This window comes from Salmo salar, chromosome 09 (genome assembly GCF_965601325.2).
Source record: "Salmo salar chromosome 09, fSalSal1, whole genome shotgun sequence".
NCBI classification, from domain to species: Eukaryota; Metazoa; Chordata; class Actinopteri; order Salmoniformes; family Salmonidae; genus Salmo; species Salmo salar.
Genome location: NC_138299.1, coordinates 131,622,024 through 131,638,581, shown reverse-complemented (window position 1 = coordinate 131,638,581; position 16,558 = coordinate 131,622,024). Strand labels below are relative to the sequence as shown.

Below are 16,558 nucleotides of genomic sequence, written 5' to 3'. Positions count from 1 at the left end.
CTCTTGGAAGAGGCCATGACATGTTAACATACAGGAAGGCTACTATCAACGTACACAGAGGAAGAAGCACATGTTCATCTGTCTATAGAAATCAACAGAAGACAAAGGAAACCAAGAGCAGCGGAGATGACTCTCTTTACAGTACAGTTTTTATTAGCCAGGAAATAAATTATATTTTAAAAAAGCAGAGTCACGAACAAAAAAAATAAAGATAATGCAGCACATCAAAGAAGTTGAGCCCAAAAGCCAGAATACTCCCATTCAAAATGTACAGCATTATATATTTTTTTCTCAAAGTAGGGACACACATTCATCTGGTAATGTTATGATCAGTAAAACCGAGTTTTTACACAAGGCTCCGGATATGCAAGTAGGGAAGGAGAGGAAGAGATACATGTCTTATGATTACCCATCTGTCTACCATCATCACAACCACACTTAAAACTGAAGCAAGATGTCAGTCTAGTCTCTTGACAAAATAAGACCTGCTCTACCTGACATTTCTGTGCAGAGAGAAAAACATGAATTATTACAACAAAAGTTGAGTTTAAGTCCTAGTTTAATACTGTTCATTTGTTGTTACTCATAAAGTGGCATAAATTGTAATCTTAAAACATTGCTGAACATGGCAAAAATCCAGAGAAGCGCTAAGTGTATCAGCATGAGTTACATTAAGTACATTACATTACTCTGATAACATATCTTAAGAAGAATGCACTAATTGTAAGTCACTCTGGATAAGAGTGTCTGCTAAATTATTAAAATGTAATATCACTTTGCCTACATTCCAAATGACACCTTATATAGTGCAGTACTTTTGACCAGAGCCATATTGGCCCTGGTCCAACAGTAGTACACGAAATAGGGTGTCCTTTGAGACACACTCTTCTTCTCCAGGTTGTTTTGATGCAACAACTACAGCAGTGATGCATAACCATTAACGTCAGATTCCAGGGAAGGAAGACATGAAAACAACAATGGTACTAAAACCTGTCTACCTGCTGGACACAATGTCATTCAGTGGACGATATAACTGCATAAACTGTCAATGATGATATTAACACACTTTTTATTCACAAAGCGCTGATATCCTTCAGAGTAACTGTTCAAAAGTTGAACTAGTCAGTCTGTTGAGAAATGTAACTAGCTCATGTGGAGAGCCTCTTATTGCCAACAGTTTACAGGTAGTAGAGGAATTATCCACACATTACATTACCTGATAGAATAAACAATTAACTATTTTGGCAATAGTCAGTGTGTGTGTACGTGTGTTTCTCATAGGTGTCCTCCACTGTAGAACGGTGGACTATACAGTACTGGGTAGATATGTAGTGTGTATGAATGAAGCATGGTAGGATGAAGTAAAGCCATGGCATCATGCCCAAACAATTCATAACTGCTAACTCCCAAGTAACGTTACCCTCGTATGACAATCACTTTGTCTTGAGGTGTCTAAATTAATTCCAATGTGGTTGCATTCAATTCAGAGTGATAGCAATTTCCTGTTTTGCTACCTAGCTTACATCCCAAATAGCACCATATTCCCTACATAGTGCACAACTTTTGAGTAGAGGCCTATGGGTCCTGGTCAAAACTAGTGCACTATATAGGGAATAGGGTGCGCAATTTCATTTCCCACACTATAACATTATCCCAATCCCAATAGTAAAACTCAAACAAAAAAAGAGTCAAAGAGGGATAGTGTTATTAAGTCGTCTCATACATTTCATCATGTAACATTAATAAGTGGCTATGTACACCTAGTATCCCGCTACAGACCGGACCTATTTATCAAACACTAGCATACAATCTCATACAAACAAACCACATTGATACAAATTAAATAAATAAACAAGTCAACAACACACGGCCCCAACACTTTCCTAGTTCTTCCATCCTCACCCCTCCCTACTCCCCACTTATATACTGCAACACACAATCTTCTGTAAAAGGTGGGGTACATTAATAGCAACACTGCAGTGCCATTGCTTTAGCAACATGACCTCTCACCACAGGAAGTGCTCCAGCAGTTGGGGCTCTCTAGATATTGCACTGGAGGGATTTTACTATTCTATATATAGGGAGAATATAAACTACTTGTTCCTATATAGGAAACAAATGACTTTTCCCTTTATATGGAATTTAAAACTACTTTTTGCCCCCCAAAAGTATTTATTAATATTTTTTAAATGTAACCTTTTTTAAATGTAACCTAAGAACAAATTCTTATTTACAATGACGGCCTAGGAACAGTGGGTTAACTGCCTTGTTCAGGGGCAGAACGACAGATTTGATCCAGCAACCTTTCGGGTTACTGGCCCAGCGCACTAACCACTAGGCTACCTGCCACCCTAATACAGTACCTAGGGAATATGGTGGCATTTGGGAAGAAACCTGGGTCATGAACAGTCATGACACCCGCACATGGTCTGACAACAATACACCTGTCATGTCCTGCACTGGCTATGGGTGGGGGAGAAGGAAGAGGAGAGGTATAGGAGAATCAAAGATCGCTAGAGAGCTTTGTGACGTCGATCGATTGGACGACGCTGTGCAGCATTTACAAACGATACACACAACAACAACAACACACAAGTGTTCACAAAAATAAAGATGAGCATTGAGAAGGAGAATGAAAGTGATATATAAATCCATTCAGACACACTGACCTACAAGATAGGAAACAGAAAAGTGATGATGTTCTCGTTTGTTCTCACTCTGCGACTGGCTGCTACGTGATGAGCCATGACCCTCTCTGAGGGGTGTGGCAGTTGGGGGGGGTGGAGCTGGAGGGAAAAGTGACACACACACACACACACACACACCGACGGGACCTCAGATGATTGCAAGACTTCCACAGAGCAGCAAGCTGTCAAGGTGCAGACACACATATATACACACACACACACACACACACACACACACACACACAGTACATTTGGCAAAATACACTCCTCTCAATGTCCACTCCATAATGATAGACTACTAGTCCATTAGTCCTCCTGTCTGTCTGTCTCTGTGCGGACTGCGTAAGGAGGGTAAGGCAGGGAGAGTTTGTTTATATAATAACGTCACTACTGTGATACTGAGACTGTCAGTCAGCCCCACTGTACTCCTCCTCCTGGCCCCCAGGTGGCGCCACAGTCTGAAGAGTACACCATCTATCTCAAACAACTAACTGGCCTGCCCCTCCCCTCCCCCCTCCGGCCGCAGAGAGACATCCTCCTTCCTCTTCTTCTGAAACAACCACTGCTCCCTCCCTCTTCTTCCTGTGTTTCCTCTTCCTCCTGCAGCAGTGAGGATCCAGCCAGGTCAAGCAGTAGGTAGGTAGGTAAGTAGGTGGTTCCAGTCCAGGTAAGTGGGTTCTATGCCATGTAGATAAAGGTGTTGATGTCAGTCTCGTCCCGTTTGATGTATTTGTGTTCGATGAGCCACTCGATCTGTTCCTTAATCATCTTCTTCTGGGGCAGGAACATGTTCTTAAGGATCTCTACCAGCTCTGTCTGTAGCTGGGCGTTACTGATCCTCTTCCTCATCTTCATAATCTGGATGATGGCCTCCTGGAGAGGGGTGGGTGGGTCAAACAACGTACAGCATTATATCTTTACTCAACGTTGCGCCACACATTCAACTGGTATGGTTATGATTTTCACTCTTGGCTTACAGGCTGGAAGGAAGTAGTGCGCCATTTAAGTCTGGGGGGAAAAAAGTGCTAAAACTTCAGGTTTCTCAAGTTGTACCTTTTAAATGTGTAACATTACCTGGGTTCTTAATATTCTCAGCTGGACAATGCCCTCGTTCTCCTCCTCTCTCATTCGCTCCGTGGTCAGCTGCAATCGACCAATCAGATTAATCTTGCCTCTTTTCTGGACCTTGGAGTTTTTACTAAGAAACAGAGACTAAAGAACTCAATATCTCATCAGAAATCACACCTTAAACTGCTCCGCAACATTCCATCCGGGTCCTCAGTAGGAAATCATGACAATATAGCTTTCATCAACATTCAAACTTCCCCAAAATGAATGATGAGTTAGAAAACATACAGTTACATTAACTAAATAGAACATGAATCAATATGGTAAGCCAACAGCGGTTGCAGTGAGGTGCAAATAAGGTTGCAAAACGCCCATCTTTCCCAAAATCCCAGGTTTTGCACAAATTCCAGAGATTCCTGGAATCAGGATGGAAAAAGCAGGAAAATCTGGAATACTTCAATTAGTCATTTTTTGAAAACGTGGGAATTTGTGGCAAGTTACCAGAATTTTGTAACGCTAGGTACATTCAATGCCTTTATTTAGCTCTGGCGGCTAACACAGTGTTGTGGGTTCAAAGCTAGTGTTGTCGCTACGTACATGAGAGAAAAGTCCTGGTTGACGTAGAACAGGGTGCTGTCTGTGAAGTCTTTAGGGGAGGAGACTGAAGGCTCATAGGACAACACCTGCCTCTTCAGTTTAGGAAATGCTACCAGAGACTAGAGACAGAGAAGAGACAGCAGAGAGAGGGAAAGAAAGAGGTCATTTGTTTGTTCTCTCAGTCTCTTCTTTGTGTATGAACTGCGTTTATATTGGGATGTGTGCTTTAATTTTTCAATCCCAGAGAGTGTGTGTGTGTGTGTGTTACCCAGAGTGTGCGTCGTAGCTCAGCATCAGGCAGCTCGGTAGCCAATTTAAGGTTCTCAAAGCTGATTCGCTCCCGCGGCCGCTGGTTCCAGGCGAATAGCACAGCCAGCTGAAAGGTCGTGACCTCAAGGTCATAATGACCCATTTCATTCTTGAAGGTGATCTAAACATACATGCACGCACACACACACACGCACGGGGAGAGGAGGGAGATTACTATTCCGTTGGACATGAGGTGATAGTCGTTTTTCCACGGATTATGTGAGTGTGTGTGCACCGTGTCTGTCTGTCTCTCTCTTTCTGTGTGTGTGTGTGTGTGTGTGTGTGTGTATCTTCCCACTCACAATGCCATTGGACATGAGGTGGTGCCAGTGTAGTTTCCTCCCGCTGTGGTTCCTCTTGTAGAAGTCTTCTACCTCTGGGATCAGATCCTCCAGCTCAGTAGGCAGAGATACAAACACCTTCTCACTGCTCCTCGACCACGCCCCCGCATTCAGGATCTTTATATTCACACTGTCAGCTGGAGAGAGAGAGAGAGAGAAAAGGATCGGGGAGAGAGACAAACAGAGGGAGGAAAGAGTATTAGTGCATTACTATGGTACACCAGCAGGAAGAGTATGGAGGCCGTGGTTAATAATCACACAAGCTCAAGCCATAGGTCTGTGTGTTTGTTACCTCGTAGAGCGAGTGTGCGTTACCTGGTAGAGCCAGCTTGTTGTGTTTGTGCATCTCCTTGAAGACCTGGTTGAGATCGTCCGATACTTTAATGTCCTGGAACATCCTGGCCAGCTTATTCACATAGTCTGCAGGCATCCCCACCTCCTACAAACACACACGACCCAGGGGAAAAAACACAATCAAAAGGGGGTATAGAGAGAGAGAAAGAGTCTGTGTGTGTGTGTTTTTACCCTGAGCCACTCCACCATGTTCTCTTCTATCTCGCTGTCGGCTGAGATGTCCAGGATCAGTCTTCTGGTCAGGTGGGCTTTATGGTACCTCATAAACACATCCTTATTCTGAACATACTTCAACACCAGCAACTGGGGGGGGGGGGAGAAGAGAAGAGAGAAAGAACACATCCTTATTCTGGACATACTTCAATACCAGCAACTAGAGAGAGGAGGGAGGGAGAGAAAACACATCCTTATTCTGAACATACTTCAATACCAGCAACTAGAGAGAGGAGGGAGGGAGAGAAAACACATCCTTATTCTGAACATACTTCAACACCAGCAACTAGAGAGAGGAGGGAGGGAGAGAAAACACATCCTTATTCTGAACATACTTCAACACCAGCAGCTAGAAGAGTTCGTGATAAACAGGATACAAGACTACGGCTGCATCCTAATTCTACACCCTTCTCGTCATGGATTTCACAACAGCCAATGTTTACACCAATCCAATGCTTTAAATCCATGACTAAGCGTTTGAGAATGGGGGCTCATTCTACAGTACTAGGGTAGAGTCTTCACCACTTCTTTGAGTTTGAGTTCTATCTCCTCTGAGGTGAGTTTCTTGCTCAGGGTGGTTTTCCTCAGCAGCATGTCACAGTAGTTAGCTAGCAGCTCTGGACACTTCGACTCTGGCTGGGTTTTCAGACCTACCCTGTAGAGAGACACACATATGAATAGTACACATAGAAATATAATTACTAAAAGAGGCATCTACATTCAAGTCAATGGAGGCATCCGATTCTTCACCCTTTCTCCGAAGTCTACACGTGCACACTTTCTTGCGTGAATTTGACAATAATGGAAACTACCTCCAGCCAATTGTTCCACAAATCATATGCTTTTAAATCCATGATCGGGAGTGTGAAAATGCACCCTCAGGAAAAGGGTGGAGAATCGGGATGCAGCTAAAGTTCCGTGATGGGTGGACCAGCAGACATACTGACCCAAAACCAAGGAATATAATATAAACATAAAACCCAGGTTTGTCTTACCCTTTCTGTTTGAGGGGCAGCTCCAGTTTAAAGATGGTGGCATCGTTCACTACAGCTTTGTAGGCCTGGAGAGAAACACAGAACTGTCAAACCTCCCGCTCTCCTCTCTTTTTTTCTCCTCCTCCGTCCATCCCCACCCCCCTTTTCTCTCCATCTGCTCCATTCACCATCTTTTCTCTCGCTGCATGTCTCTCCCTCTCATCTCACTTTTTTTCTCCTCCGTCCATCCCTTCTCCTCCCCATCCCCTTTCTCTCTGCTCCTCCATTCAGTCTCCTCTCTTCACCCACTTTTCTCTCGCTGTGTGTGCGTGTGTACCTTGTCTCTGGCAGTGAGGAATCGAGGGTCGTCCTGAAAAGCCTCCTTCACCAGTTTACTGAAACGGTTAAACAACATCAGCAGCTGCTCCACGTACTTCTCAGAGTCCTACACACACAGGAATAAGAAGACAAACATACAGATATACTAGCTGATTTTGAGTGTGTACATGTTTTACTATACTATTTTTTACTAGTACCAGAAGTCCTCACAAGAATAGTAACCAACTCAAATTCAGAAAAGTGAGAACATTTTAGGCATATGAGTTAGGGTTAGGATTAGAATTAGGGTTAAGGATTTTGAATGCGAATCAATTGTTGGTCGCCAAAAAGTCCTCACAAGTATAGTAAGACAGATCTGTGTGTGTGTGACATACAGAAGTGATAGTCTCTGCAGCAGCCACCATATCAGCCAGCCCAGCGTTCATGATGTGATCCTCCAGGTCTTTCAGCATGGGCTCTATCCCACTAGGAACCTTATCCATCAGGGAAAACATCAGGTGGAGCTCTGAATGGGGAAGGACATTAACGTCACACAAAGAAGGACCCTCTTCTACAACCGGTCCCAAGGCTGGTGGGTAAAAGTAGTAATGTAACGTGTTACTCACTGTCTGTCTCGTTGCGTTTGATCATGCCGGGACATTCGGCCAGGATGGTTTCTTTAAACGACGTCACCAGAGCGTTCACACAACATTCCATCAGCTGGAGAGAGACATTAGAGACTAACATTGATCTACCTCATCTGTTGACTGTGAATATGAGTTTAAACCAGTCTATACAGACTCATGGGTAAACAGTCTGTCTACTCACTGCTTGGACAGAGTTACATTCACGACGAGTCTCGAGGTATCGAACTGCCCTCTTCTCCTCTTCCCTTAGCTTTGTGTCTGCCTGCAAGACACACACGATCAGTGAATGTATACACACCCACTGAGAAATTGTCACAACAACACACGGACACGCACTCTCTCCAACACACACAGAGAGAGAGAGCAGTCCTTACATATTTCATGTAGTTCTGGACTCCATTCTGCTGTAGGTATGATGGGGCCTGTGTTCTGTAAAACCTCTCAGTTGAGTCCAGGTAGGCCTTCTCAAAGTTATCTCTGTAGATCTGGAGCTTGTCTTCAGGGTTAGAGCACAGGTTGACTACACACACACACACACACACACACACACACACACACACCACACACACACACACACACACACACACACACACACAGTCAACACACCATGCTTCACAAAAACTTGCCATATAAAATATGTGGATGTTTTGCCACTCAGTGTGTATATGTCCTACCGTATGATTCTCGTACTCCTATAACCAGCTGGGAGTCAAATGCCTCTCCCAGCCTCTCAGCGTGAACCAGCTTCATAGCACTGTCCTGAAGACGGCTTTTTATGTTGGAGAAGATCGACTCGTTCCATGTGTCCAACATCAACTAGAAGAGAAGCCGAGGGGGATAGAGAGAGGAAAAGAGAGAGAGTGAGTAAGCAGGATGAGACAATTGATGCATACTATCAAAAAGAAGAGCATTGTCCATCTCTCCCCTCTCTCTTCCTCCTCTCCCCACTCTCATCACCTTGCGTACGATGCTGTCCTCAACGTTAGACTTCTTGTTGCTGCCCTGCTTCCCCATCAGTGTGATCTCCAGCTGACAGAACGGTTTGGGCAGGATGTCACACTGTGTGAAGAACTTCCGCCACTCCACAATGTAGGCCTTCAGTAACGCTGTGTCATCCTGGTGACTCAACACACGCTGCCATGGAAACACAGGTCAGAGGTATGTTGCATAGGTAGAGGTCAGGAGTTTAAGGGTAGCCTCTTGCCTGCAACTGTAATCACTGTACTGGAAAGGTGTGTGTGTGTGTGTACGCATGCATGTGTGTGTGAACAGCACATTCCAAACTCAAATGTGATTTCAACCCTTACCAAAATCTGTAACCCACAGTCCCACTTACATTCTGAGCTTGTTTGATGAAGTCTAGGATGTCTTCTTTGAGGGCCTGGTGGATCTTAGCTGGGCCCTTATCATCCCACAGACACACAGCATGGACGTCTCTGCAACACACAATAATAAGCATAGGGTTTTTGTGTGTGTCTGCGGTGCAGTAGGTGTGTCTGCTTTGCAGTTTTTGGTGTGGTGTGATGCAGTGTGTGTGTCTTACGAGAAGAGGTCAAACCACTGCTGCTTGGTGACAGACTCCTGTCTCAGCAGCTTGAGAACGATGGGCCTCATCAGGTCCCACTTGTCCTCAAACTGCAAGGAGCCTTTATTCTGGAGAGAGATGATGCTACTGTTACTACTCAGGGTCGTATTCATTAGTGCACACTATCGAAAATGTTTTGCAACAGAAAATGAAAACAAGTGTTTATTTTTGTACAATTTCAAGTAGACACATCTGTTTGCTTCTGTTTCGTGCCATATGAATATGACCCTGTACTCACTACTCTCCACCACACTACCCAGTACATAGAACCATTCATTCTGGATAGAGCCAGAGAACGAACACAGTTCATACTTACTAACCCATTACTCAGTAACTTGCTACTGCCTGACGCTGTTCAGAATGAACGCATGTTTAATCGTTTTTTTTAAATTCTATTATTTTAAAACATAACGTTACAATGGTCCAGTTCGCTAAAATAAATTCTGCTTCAACTAAAACCTTAGCTACATTGTCAACAGTGTAGTTGCACCCAACTCTGACCAATCTGTAACAGTCAAGACTGTAATATGTACAGTTAGTTAGCTAGCTAGTAACACTAAACGTTATTGTGCTGGAGAGCTGTCAAACGGAACTATTGTTAGCTTGCCAATTCAGCTGATTGTTCCACCACCTGGACAAGCCTGCTGCATATTCTCTTACAGTTTGATTTGGACAGTTACTACAATGAACTGTGTATGATATTACTGATGAACTGTCAATTTAAAATAGGAAATGTTATGCCGGTGACAACTGTATTGCACGTTAGCCAGATGGCTGGCTCGCTAGTCTTAGCATCCCTTGCTAGCTAACTAGCAAGAAATACATATCTGTTTCCTTAAGTGCAAAAAAACCCTGACAAACAGTGTCCGTTGTCGGGTTTATTTTTAACTCCTTCATTAACTTATTTACATCCAGACTATGGGCATCGGGGCGCTTAATTAAATCTTCAAATCTGGGTAAAATGCTGACGTGAGAGGCTCTTACCTTTAACAAATTAGACGTCGCCATGTTTCCTCCAACTTCTGCCCTCCTCGCGCAATCTCGCGAGTGTGTGGTTGGGGATTAGGTAATGTAGCTTCCTATTTAGCGCAATAAAAATAGACATATAGATAAAAAGGCTAGATATTTTTCCAGTTTCCAGTATTGTGTCATGAAATGTTATCTGCATTTTTTATGTGCTGCCCTTTGCACTTAAGACACAGCACCAAATAGGATTTGGCAGGTGTTGGAAAATAAATACAGTAGGCCACAGTTGCCGTGGCTGGACCAGTGCTAAATTTAGCTTTTGACTGCCATGGAACCACTGAGTTTTATTACAGGTCAGTGCATGGTATGTACAGTAGCTATGTGACTTGAAGACAAGTGAGCAACATAGAGGAGGGATATGGTCCCGTGTGGCTCAGTTGGTAGAGCATGGTGTTTGCAACGCCAGGGTTGTGGGTTCGATTCCCACGGGGGACCAGTACGAAAAAAGAAAAAGAAAGGTATGAAATGTATGTGTTCACTACTGTAAGTCGCTCTGGATAAGAGCGTCTGTTAAATGACTAAAATGTAAAATGGATATGGACCCTGTAATTACCTGGCTGAAATGAAGTAATCACTGATCTAAATACCCCGCCTCCCACAGTTTCACCCACTTTGTACCACCCACTTTCATTCATATGGGCCCTGTTTGAATCCCCACAGCATTCCTCTAACTTTTATACAGAATTCCTCTCCTGTACCAGCCACTTTCATCACTACTATAACACCTATCATCTGAAAGCACTAAGTGATCTTTGCACTTTGATTAGAGAACACTGTTAATCATTCAGCCCAGGTAGCACAGTAGAAATGAAAAAGCCCCAGTCCAGGCAGCACACAGCAGTGTATTCCCCATCCCAGTACCCGACTGTTACAGTGAGGCAACATGGCTGAGAAAGACCCAGAGGGGATTATAGCTACAGACCCCAACGACAATGATGATAGAAAATGCCTTATTATCCGGAAGCTTCTGAAGTTCAACCCTAAAGAAGTGTTTACGTGGTGAGTCTGTGGGGAGAGAAAACTCAACTAGAAAGAGAGTGATGGATGTTATATAAGTGATTATCTGGATCCCATATGGCACCCTATCCTTTATATAGTGCACTACTTTTAACCAGCTCCCTATGGGCTCTGGTCGAAACTAGAGCACTATATAGGGATGAGGTGCCATGTGGGACACATAGTGACGTAGTGGAGGTCTTTCAATGTCCAAGAATGTGTCCACTGTCCAGTAGCCTAGTCTGAGTTGTGTATGTCCCTGGCAGCTAGCATACAGTAGCCTGGACGGAGTTGTGTTGAAACCCTAATGAAGGCTATAGGGCCAAAACATGTTGCTTTCACCAGTAAAGACGCAGCTTAATCAATGTCCACTGTCTTCCAAGAGTTGCTGAATTTCCTCTTCACGTATACCTTTGTCCTAACAGGCAGCTGGTGAAGACAGTTGCTATGGGTCAGGGTTTGGCTGCTCTCATCTGCGGCACAGCAGTTACATCCCAGTACCTGGCTTCAGACTACCACGTGGACGCGCCCATGCTTCAGAGCTTTATGAGCTACACACTGCTCTGCCTCACCTACACCACAGCTCTGCTGTTCAGAACAGGTACACACACACACTCTCAGGCACACCAATGTTCTGCTTTGAAGAACAGGTAGTCTCTCTCTCACACACACACACCACCCCAGGGTGCTCCTCGTCAGAATATTACATCTGTCAACTCTATAAAATGTTCTAACTGTGTAGCAGTGCAATAACCTCCAGGCTACCTTCTCCTAACGTACTGTAGGGGATGGCAATATGTTTCCGATTTTAAAGAAGAGGTGGTGGAAGTATCTCCTAGTAGGCTTCGTGGACGTCGAGGCTAACTACACAGTGGTTAAAGCTTACCAGTACACTACACTCACCAGTATACAGGTCAGAACTACGAGAGGGTGTGTGTGTGTATGTCTTTATGTTTTTGTGTGTGCACGAGCTTGCGTGCCTGCCTGCGGGTCTGTGTGTATGCGTGCGTGTGTGCTGAGTTATGTCCATGGCAAATCAAATCAAATTTTATTGGTCACATACACATGGTTAGCAGATGTTATTGCAAGTGTAGCGAAATGCTTGTGCTTCTAGTTCCGACAGTGCAGCAATATCTAACATGTAATCTAACAATTCCACAATAACTACCTAATACACACAAATCTAACTAAAGGAATGGAATAAGAATATATACATTTAAATATATGGATGAGCAATGATAGAGCGGCATAGGCAAGATGCAGTAGATGGTATAAAATACAGTATATACATATGAGATGAGTAATGCAAGATCTGTGAACATTATTAAAGTGGCATTATTAAAGTGACTAGTGATCCATTTATTAAAGTGGCCAATGATTTCAAGGCTGTATGTAGGCAGCAGCCTCTCTGTTTTAGTGATTGCTGTTTAACAGTCTGATGGCATTGAGATAGAAGCTGTTTTTCAGTGTCTCGTTCCCAGCTTTGATGCACCTGTACTGACCTCGCCTTCTGGATGTACGTGACTATTCTGGTGTGTCTCTCTGTCTTCCAGCTGCTGGACTGTTTTGTGATCCCTGTGTTGATGATACTGTCCTGCTGGTTCCTGAAGACGTGCTACAGACCTGTCCACTACGTCTCTGTGTGTGTCTGTCTGCTGGGGGTGGGGGCCATGGTGGGAGCTGACCTACTGGCTGGACGAGACCTGGGATCCAGTAAGAACCCACTCCATTCATTAATTAATTCATTTAATCTCTGTTCATATCATAATAAATAGTACCATATTGACCTCATCTCTTTCCTCATCCTCCTCTTCTATCTCTCTCCTCTCCTGCCTCTATCCTTTCCTCCCTCTCTCCTAGCCTCAGACGTTCTGCTTGGTGATGGCTTGGTCCTGCTCAGTGCCAGTCTATATGCTGTGTCTAACGTGTGTCAGGAGTACACCGTCAAACACCTCAGCAGAGTGGAGTTCCTAGGCATGGTCGGCCTGTTCGGCACACTCATCAGTGGCATGCAGCTGTAAGTGTGTGTGTGTGCGTGCATGTGTATCTGCATGTGGATGTGTGTGCATGTTCGGGGAGAAGGTAGTAGAATGGGAATGTGGTTGATTTGAGTGATCTGCTGTGTTGCTACAGGGGCGTTCTGGAGCATAACAATGTGGCAAACATCCAATGGGACTGGAGAATCGGTTAGTACCACATAAAATAAAATATACAGGTAACTGCCAAAATTATGGAAACACTTTAGTAAATTAGGGATTCAAAGTATATTGAAAGCAGGTGCTTCCACACAGGTGTGGCCCCTACGTTAATTAAGCAATTACCGTCCCATCATGCTTAAGGTCATGTATAAAAATGCAGTTTCCCATTATTTTGGCTACCATGGCTAGAAGAAGAGATCTCAGTGACTTTGAAAGAGGGGTCTCAAAGGAGCATAGGGGGTTTAAAGGGTGTGTATGTCTCAGTCACCAAATCTCAATCCAATTGAACACTTATGGGAGATTCTGGAGCGGCACCCACACAGTATTTTCCAACAACAAAACAACAAATTATGGAATTTCTCATGGAAGAATGGTGTCGTATCCCTCCTATATAGTTCCAGATGTTTGTAGAATATATTCTAAGGCGCACTGAAGCTGTTGTGGCAGCTCGTAGTGGCTCAACGTCCTATTAAGACACTTTATGTTAGTGTTTCCTTTATTTTGTCAGTTACCTGTATATTTGTTGATATTTTGTATGTTTTTTTATTGAACAGATAGGACAGTGTAAAAGAAGGAAAGTAAGGAGAGGGTTTGTTACAAAGTAGCTGTGGGTCTGGGATTCAGTAGTGTTAACCACTAGACCACCAAAGGCCACCGGTTATTACCTCTCTCTTAGGGTTACAGAAGTAGTGGTGGCAAGGTTACACAGAGTACAGGATGCATGCTGTGTCAGCTTGCAGAAGTACAGTTTCCATAGCTCTTTGCTGCTCTTTATCTTGTGTTTTATGGGAGGTACAACAGTTGATCTTCCTTGTTTATAATAATTTTTGCCCTGTATAATGTCTGTGTTTTTCTGTTCAGGCCTATTGTTCTCTGACTATGCCCAGTGTATGAGTAGAAGATATTAGTACTTTGTTGATTCCAAATTGGGAAATTGTTTTATCACCACAAGCAGCATCAACGATTACACAGACAAGGATCAATAATATTCAGATATGAACACATAATAAAATATTAAAAAGACAGATGCACATTAGGAGCAATAAGAAAAAAATATTAGAAATGCTGTTGTCTGCCAACAATGTTCATTTTATCATGTATAATTATTCTCACCCCAGGCCTGCTGTTTGCTGGCTATGCCCTGTGTATGTACACCCTGTACAGCTGTATGCCTGTAGTGGTCAAGAAGACCAGTGCTACAGCAGTCAACCTCTCCCTGCTCACTGCAGACCTCCTCAGCCTCTTCTGTGGCCTGTTTCTCTTTCAATACACGGTTAGTACAGACACACTGCACACACACTGGGGATAGTAGGTAAAGTAGGTTGAGCCATTTGACAGTTCAGTTACTGATTGTGTTTCTGAATAGATAAAGAGATGAGTTAATAAATGATTTGATGACTCCAATGATGGATGATAGATTGATTGATTGCTGCAGTACTATGTCTGTACTCACTGTAATCTCTTTCAAACTAGTCTAATCTAATCCCTGGGAGATCAAGGAGGCAGTAGTGATAAGAACAGAAACAGAGATAGCAGGATCCATCCCACTAGAGCTGTCCTGATCACAGGACACAGCTGTCCTTATTTTAAAACATCTTAGTCCTGAAGAGAAATCCCATGGTCACCGTGACCCTGTTCAGTGTGTTGATGACTGTTAATGTGTAATCTCATATAGCTCATCTGGTGTGTGTGTAGTTCTCAGGTCTGTATATGGTGTCTCTGGTGATCATCCTGGTGGGCTTCATCGCATTCAACGCCGTGGCAACGACCCCAGACCCTACAGACCCCATCGCCCCCTCTGTGGGCAGGGAGGAGGGCGGTTACGACAACCCTGATGACGTCATCGAAGAGGGTGAACACACAGGGGTGTCATGGAATCAGAGAACACAGAATGAGGAAGTACCGGCAGGGGGACGGATTACCAAGATGTGATCTGATCTACTAGACGAGCACTTCCCAACAGTCTATAGCTGTTAAACTCCTTGTCTCCTTTCTTTCATTTGTACCATTCTAACAAATCTACAGATTCACAGGTGTAATATGTACAGTATAGGTGTGTTGTATTAGTTGTAATATTTGTCCACTAGTTGACTTGGCAGGGAGAATAATACATGTTTTAATCCACATTCATTGTGGGGTGTGTCAAGTTAATGAGTGAGTCTTCATTGATATCAAACCTGGTTGGAGCATAAACCCAATTAAGCAAAATATTTTCACATAAAGAATATTATATGCAGGGCTCAATGCGTGCAACATTACCTAATTAGATTATTATTATTTGAGACAACAAAACAAAAAACACAATCGAAGAATGGGTCCCGCGTTTTTTAATGAAGACAGTTGAAATACTTGATACTGAAATCTTTGGAATGAGGTCGCACGTTGAGTATTTAAACGTCATGTCCTCGCGTTGCTTCGCTCTTCCGGTAGACAGAGAGCTGTCCGTGGTGCTGAAACCGTTATTAACACGCGCACGACATTGTTTACAAACATCGGATCTGATCAGCTCATCAAATCTAAGGACAGAACGTTTGTTTTTCCCGAGCTACTGCTAGTCAAATACTTTATTATAAACAGTTAGCGAACTAATAGTCTGCTTTGTGATTCACTCTATATATGATACTAAACGAGGCACGGAAGCAATGCTACTGAACTGCTTTGGGACAAATAATAATTTACATGTAGACACCTCCGTGCGTTTACAGACAGTTGAGATATAATAAGGTAGACTGCATGCAAATGTTTTTCTTACCCCTCTCCCTCTGTCAATCATCCATCTCTTTCCCTGACTCCTAAACGTTCTAACCAGCTCCACAGTAATGATCGATAGACAGACTACTAGGCTATAGAGCTTGCACAGGCCCCATATGGAAAATAATCATGAAAATCAAATAAGAATATTGTAAAGCAGAAGAACATTATTTGTACAAACATCTAAGAAGTAATCTAACAAGGATCTGGTAAAATGTATGTTTTTCCTTATATGTCAGTGCTGTATTTGTATATGTGTTAACTTATATGCCTTATATAACATACACAATTGAATACATTATTGTGGTGCATTTCCTAAAAAGATATGGTAAGATATATTTGAGACAAAATATATGAATTATGTTCAGAGAATGTAACCTCTACAAAATAAATGTTTTCTTATAGGTTTCACATTGTTTTTTATAAGTCAACATATAAAAACCATGACAATTACTATGAGAAAAATAAAGTATTTGCATATAAATGTTCAAGTA

At 43.1% G+C, this 16,558-nt stretch overlaps 2 protein-coding genes across 2 annotated transcripts; one reads left to right on the top strand and one right to left on the bottom strand.

The window, feature by feature from the left end:
• Nucleotides 1-131: 131 nt before the first annotated feature.
• Nucleotides 132-10,247, bottom strand: LOC106612887 (cullin-5). The gene is made up of 19 exons (XM_014214507.3): nt 10,078-10,247; nt 9,052-9,161; nt 8,845-8,944; nt 8,466-8,642; nt 8,183-8,324; nt 7,883-8,028; nt 7,690-7,770; nt 7,488-7,581; nt 7,257-7,387; nt 6,881-6,988; nt 6,565-6,629; nt 6,092-6,224; nt 5,528-5,659; nt 5,318-5,441; nt 4,964-5,139; nt 4,621-4,782; nt 4,353-4,471; nt 3,762-3,885; nt 132-3,560 (listed from the first exon to the last, which is right to left on the bottom strand). The coding sequence occupies exons 1-19, from the start codon at nt 10,099-10,101 to the stop codon at nt 3,366-3,368; spliced, it is 2,343 nt and encodes a 780-aa protein (XP_014069982.2). The 5' UTR covers nt 10,102-10,247; the 3' UTR covers nt 132-3,365.
• Nucleotides 10,169-16,472, top strand: LOC106612889 (queuine/queuosine transporter SLC35F2). Its single transcript, XM_014214511.3, has 8 exons — nt 10,169-11,118; nt 11,541-11,716; nt 11,901-12,028; nt 12,669-12,828; nt 12,976-13,132; nt 13,249-13,301; nt 14,432-14,586; nt 15,009-16,472. Exons 1-8 carry the CDS (start codon nt 11,003-11,005, stop codon nt 15,243-15,245), a joined length of 1,182 nt encoding a protein of 393 aa, XP_014069986.2. The 5' UTR covers nt 10,169-11,002; the 3' UTR covers nt 15,246-16,472.
• Nucleotides 16,473-16,558: the final 86 nt, after the last annotated feature.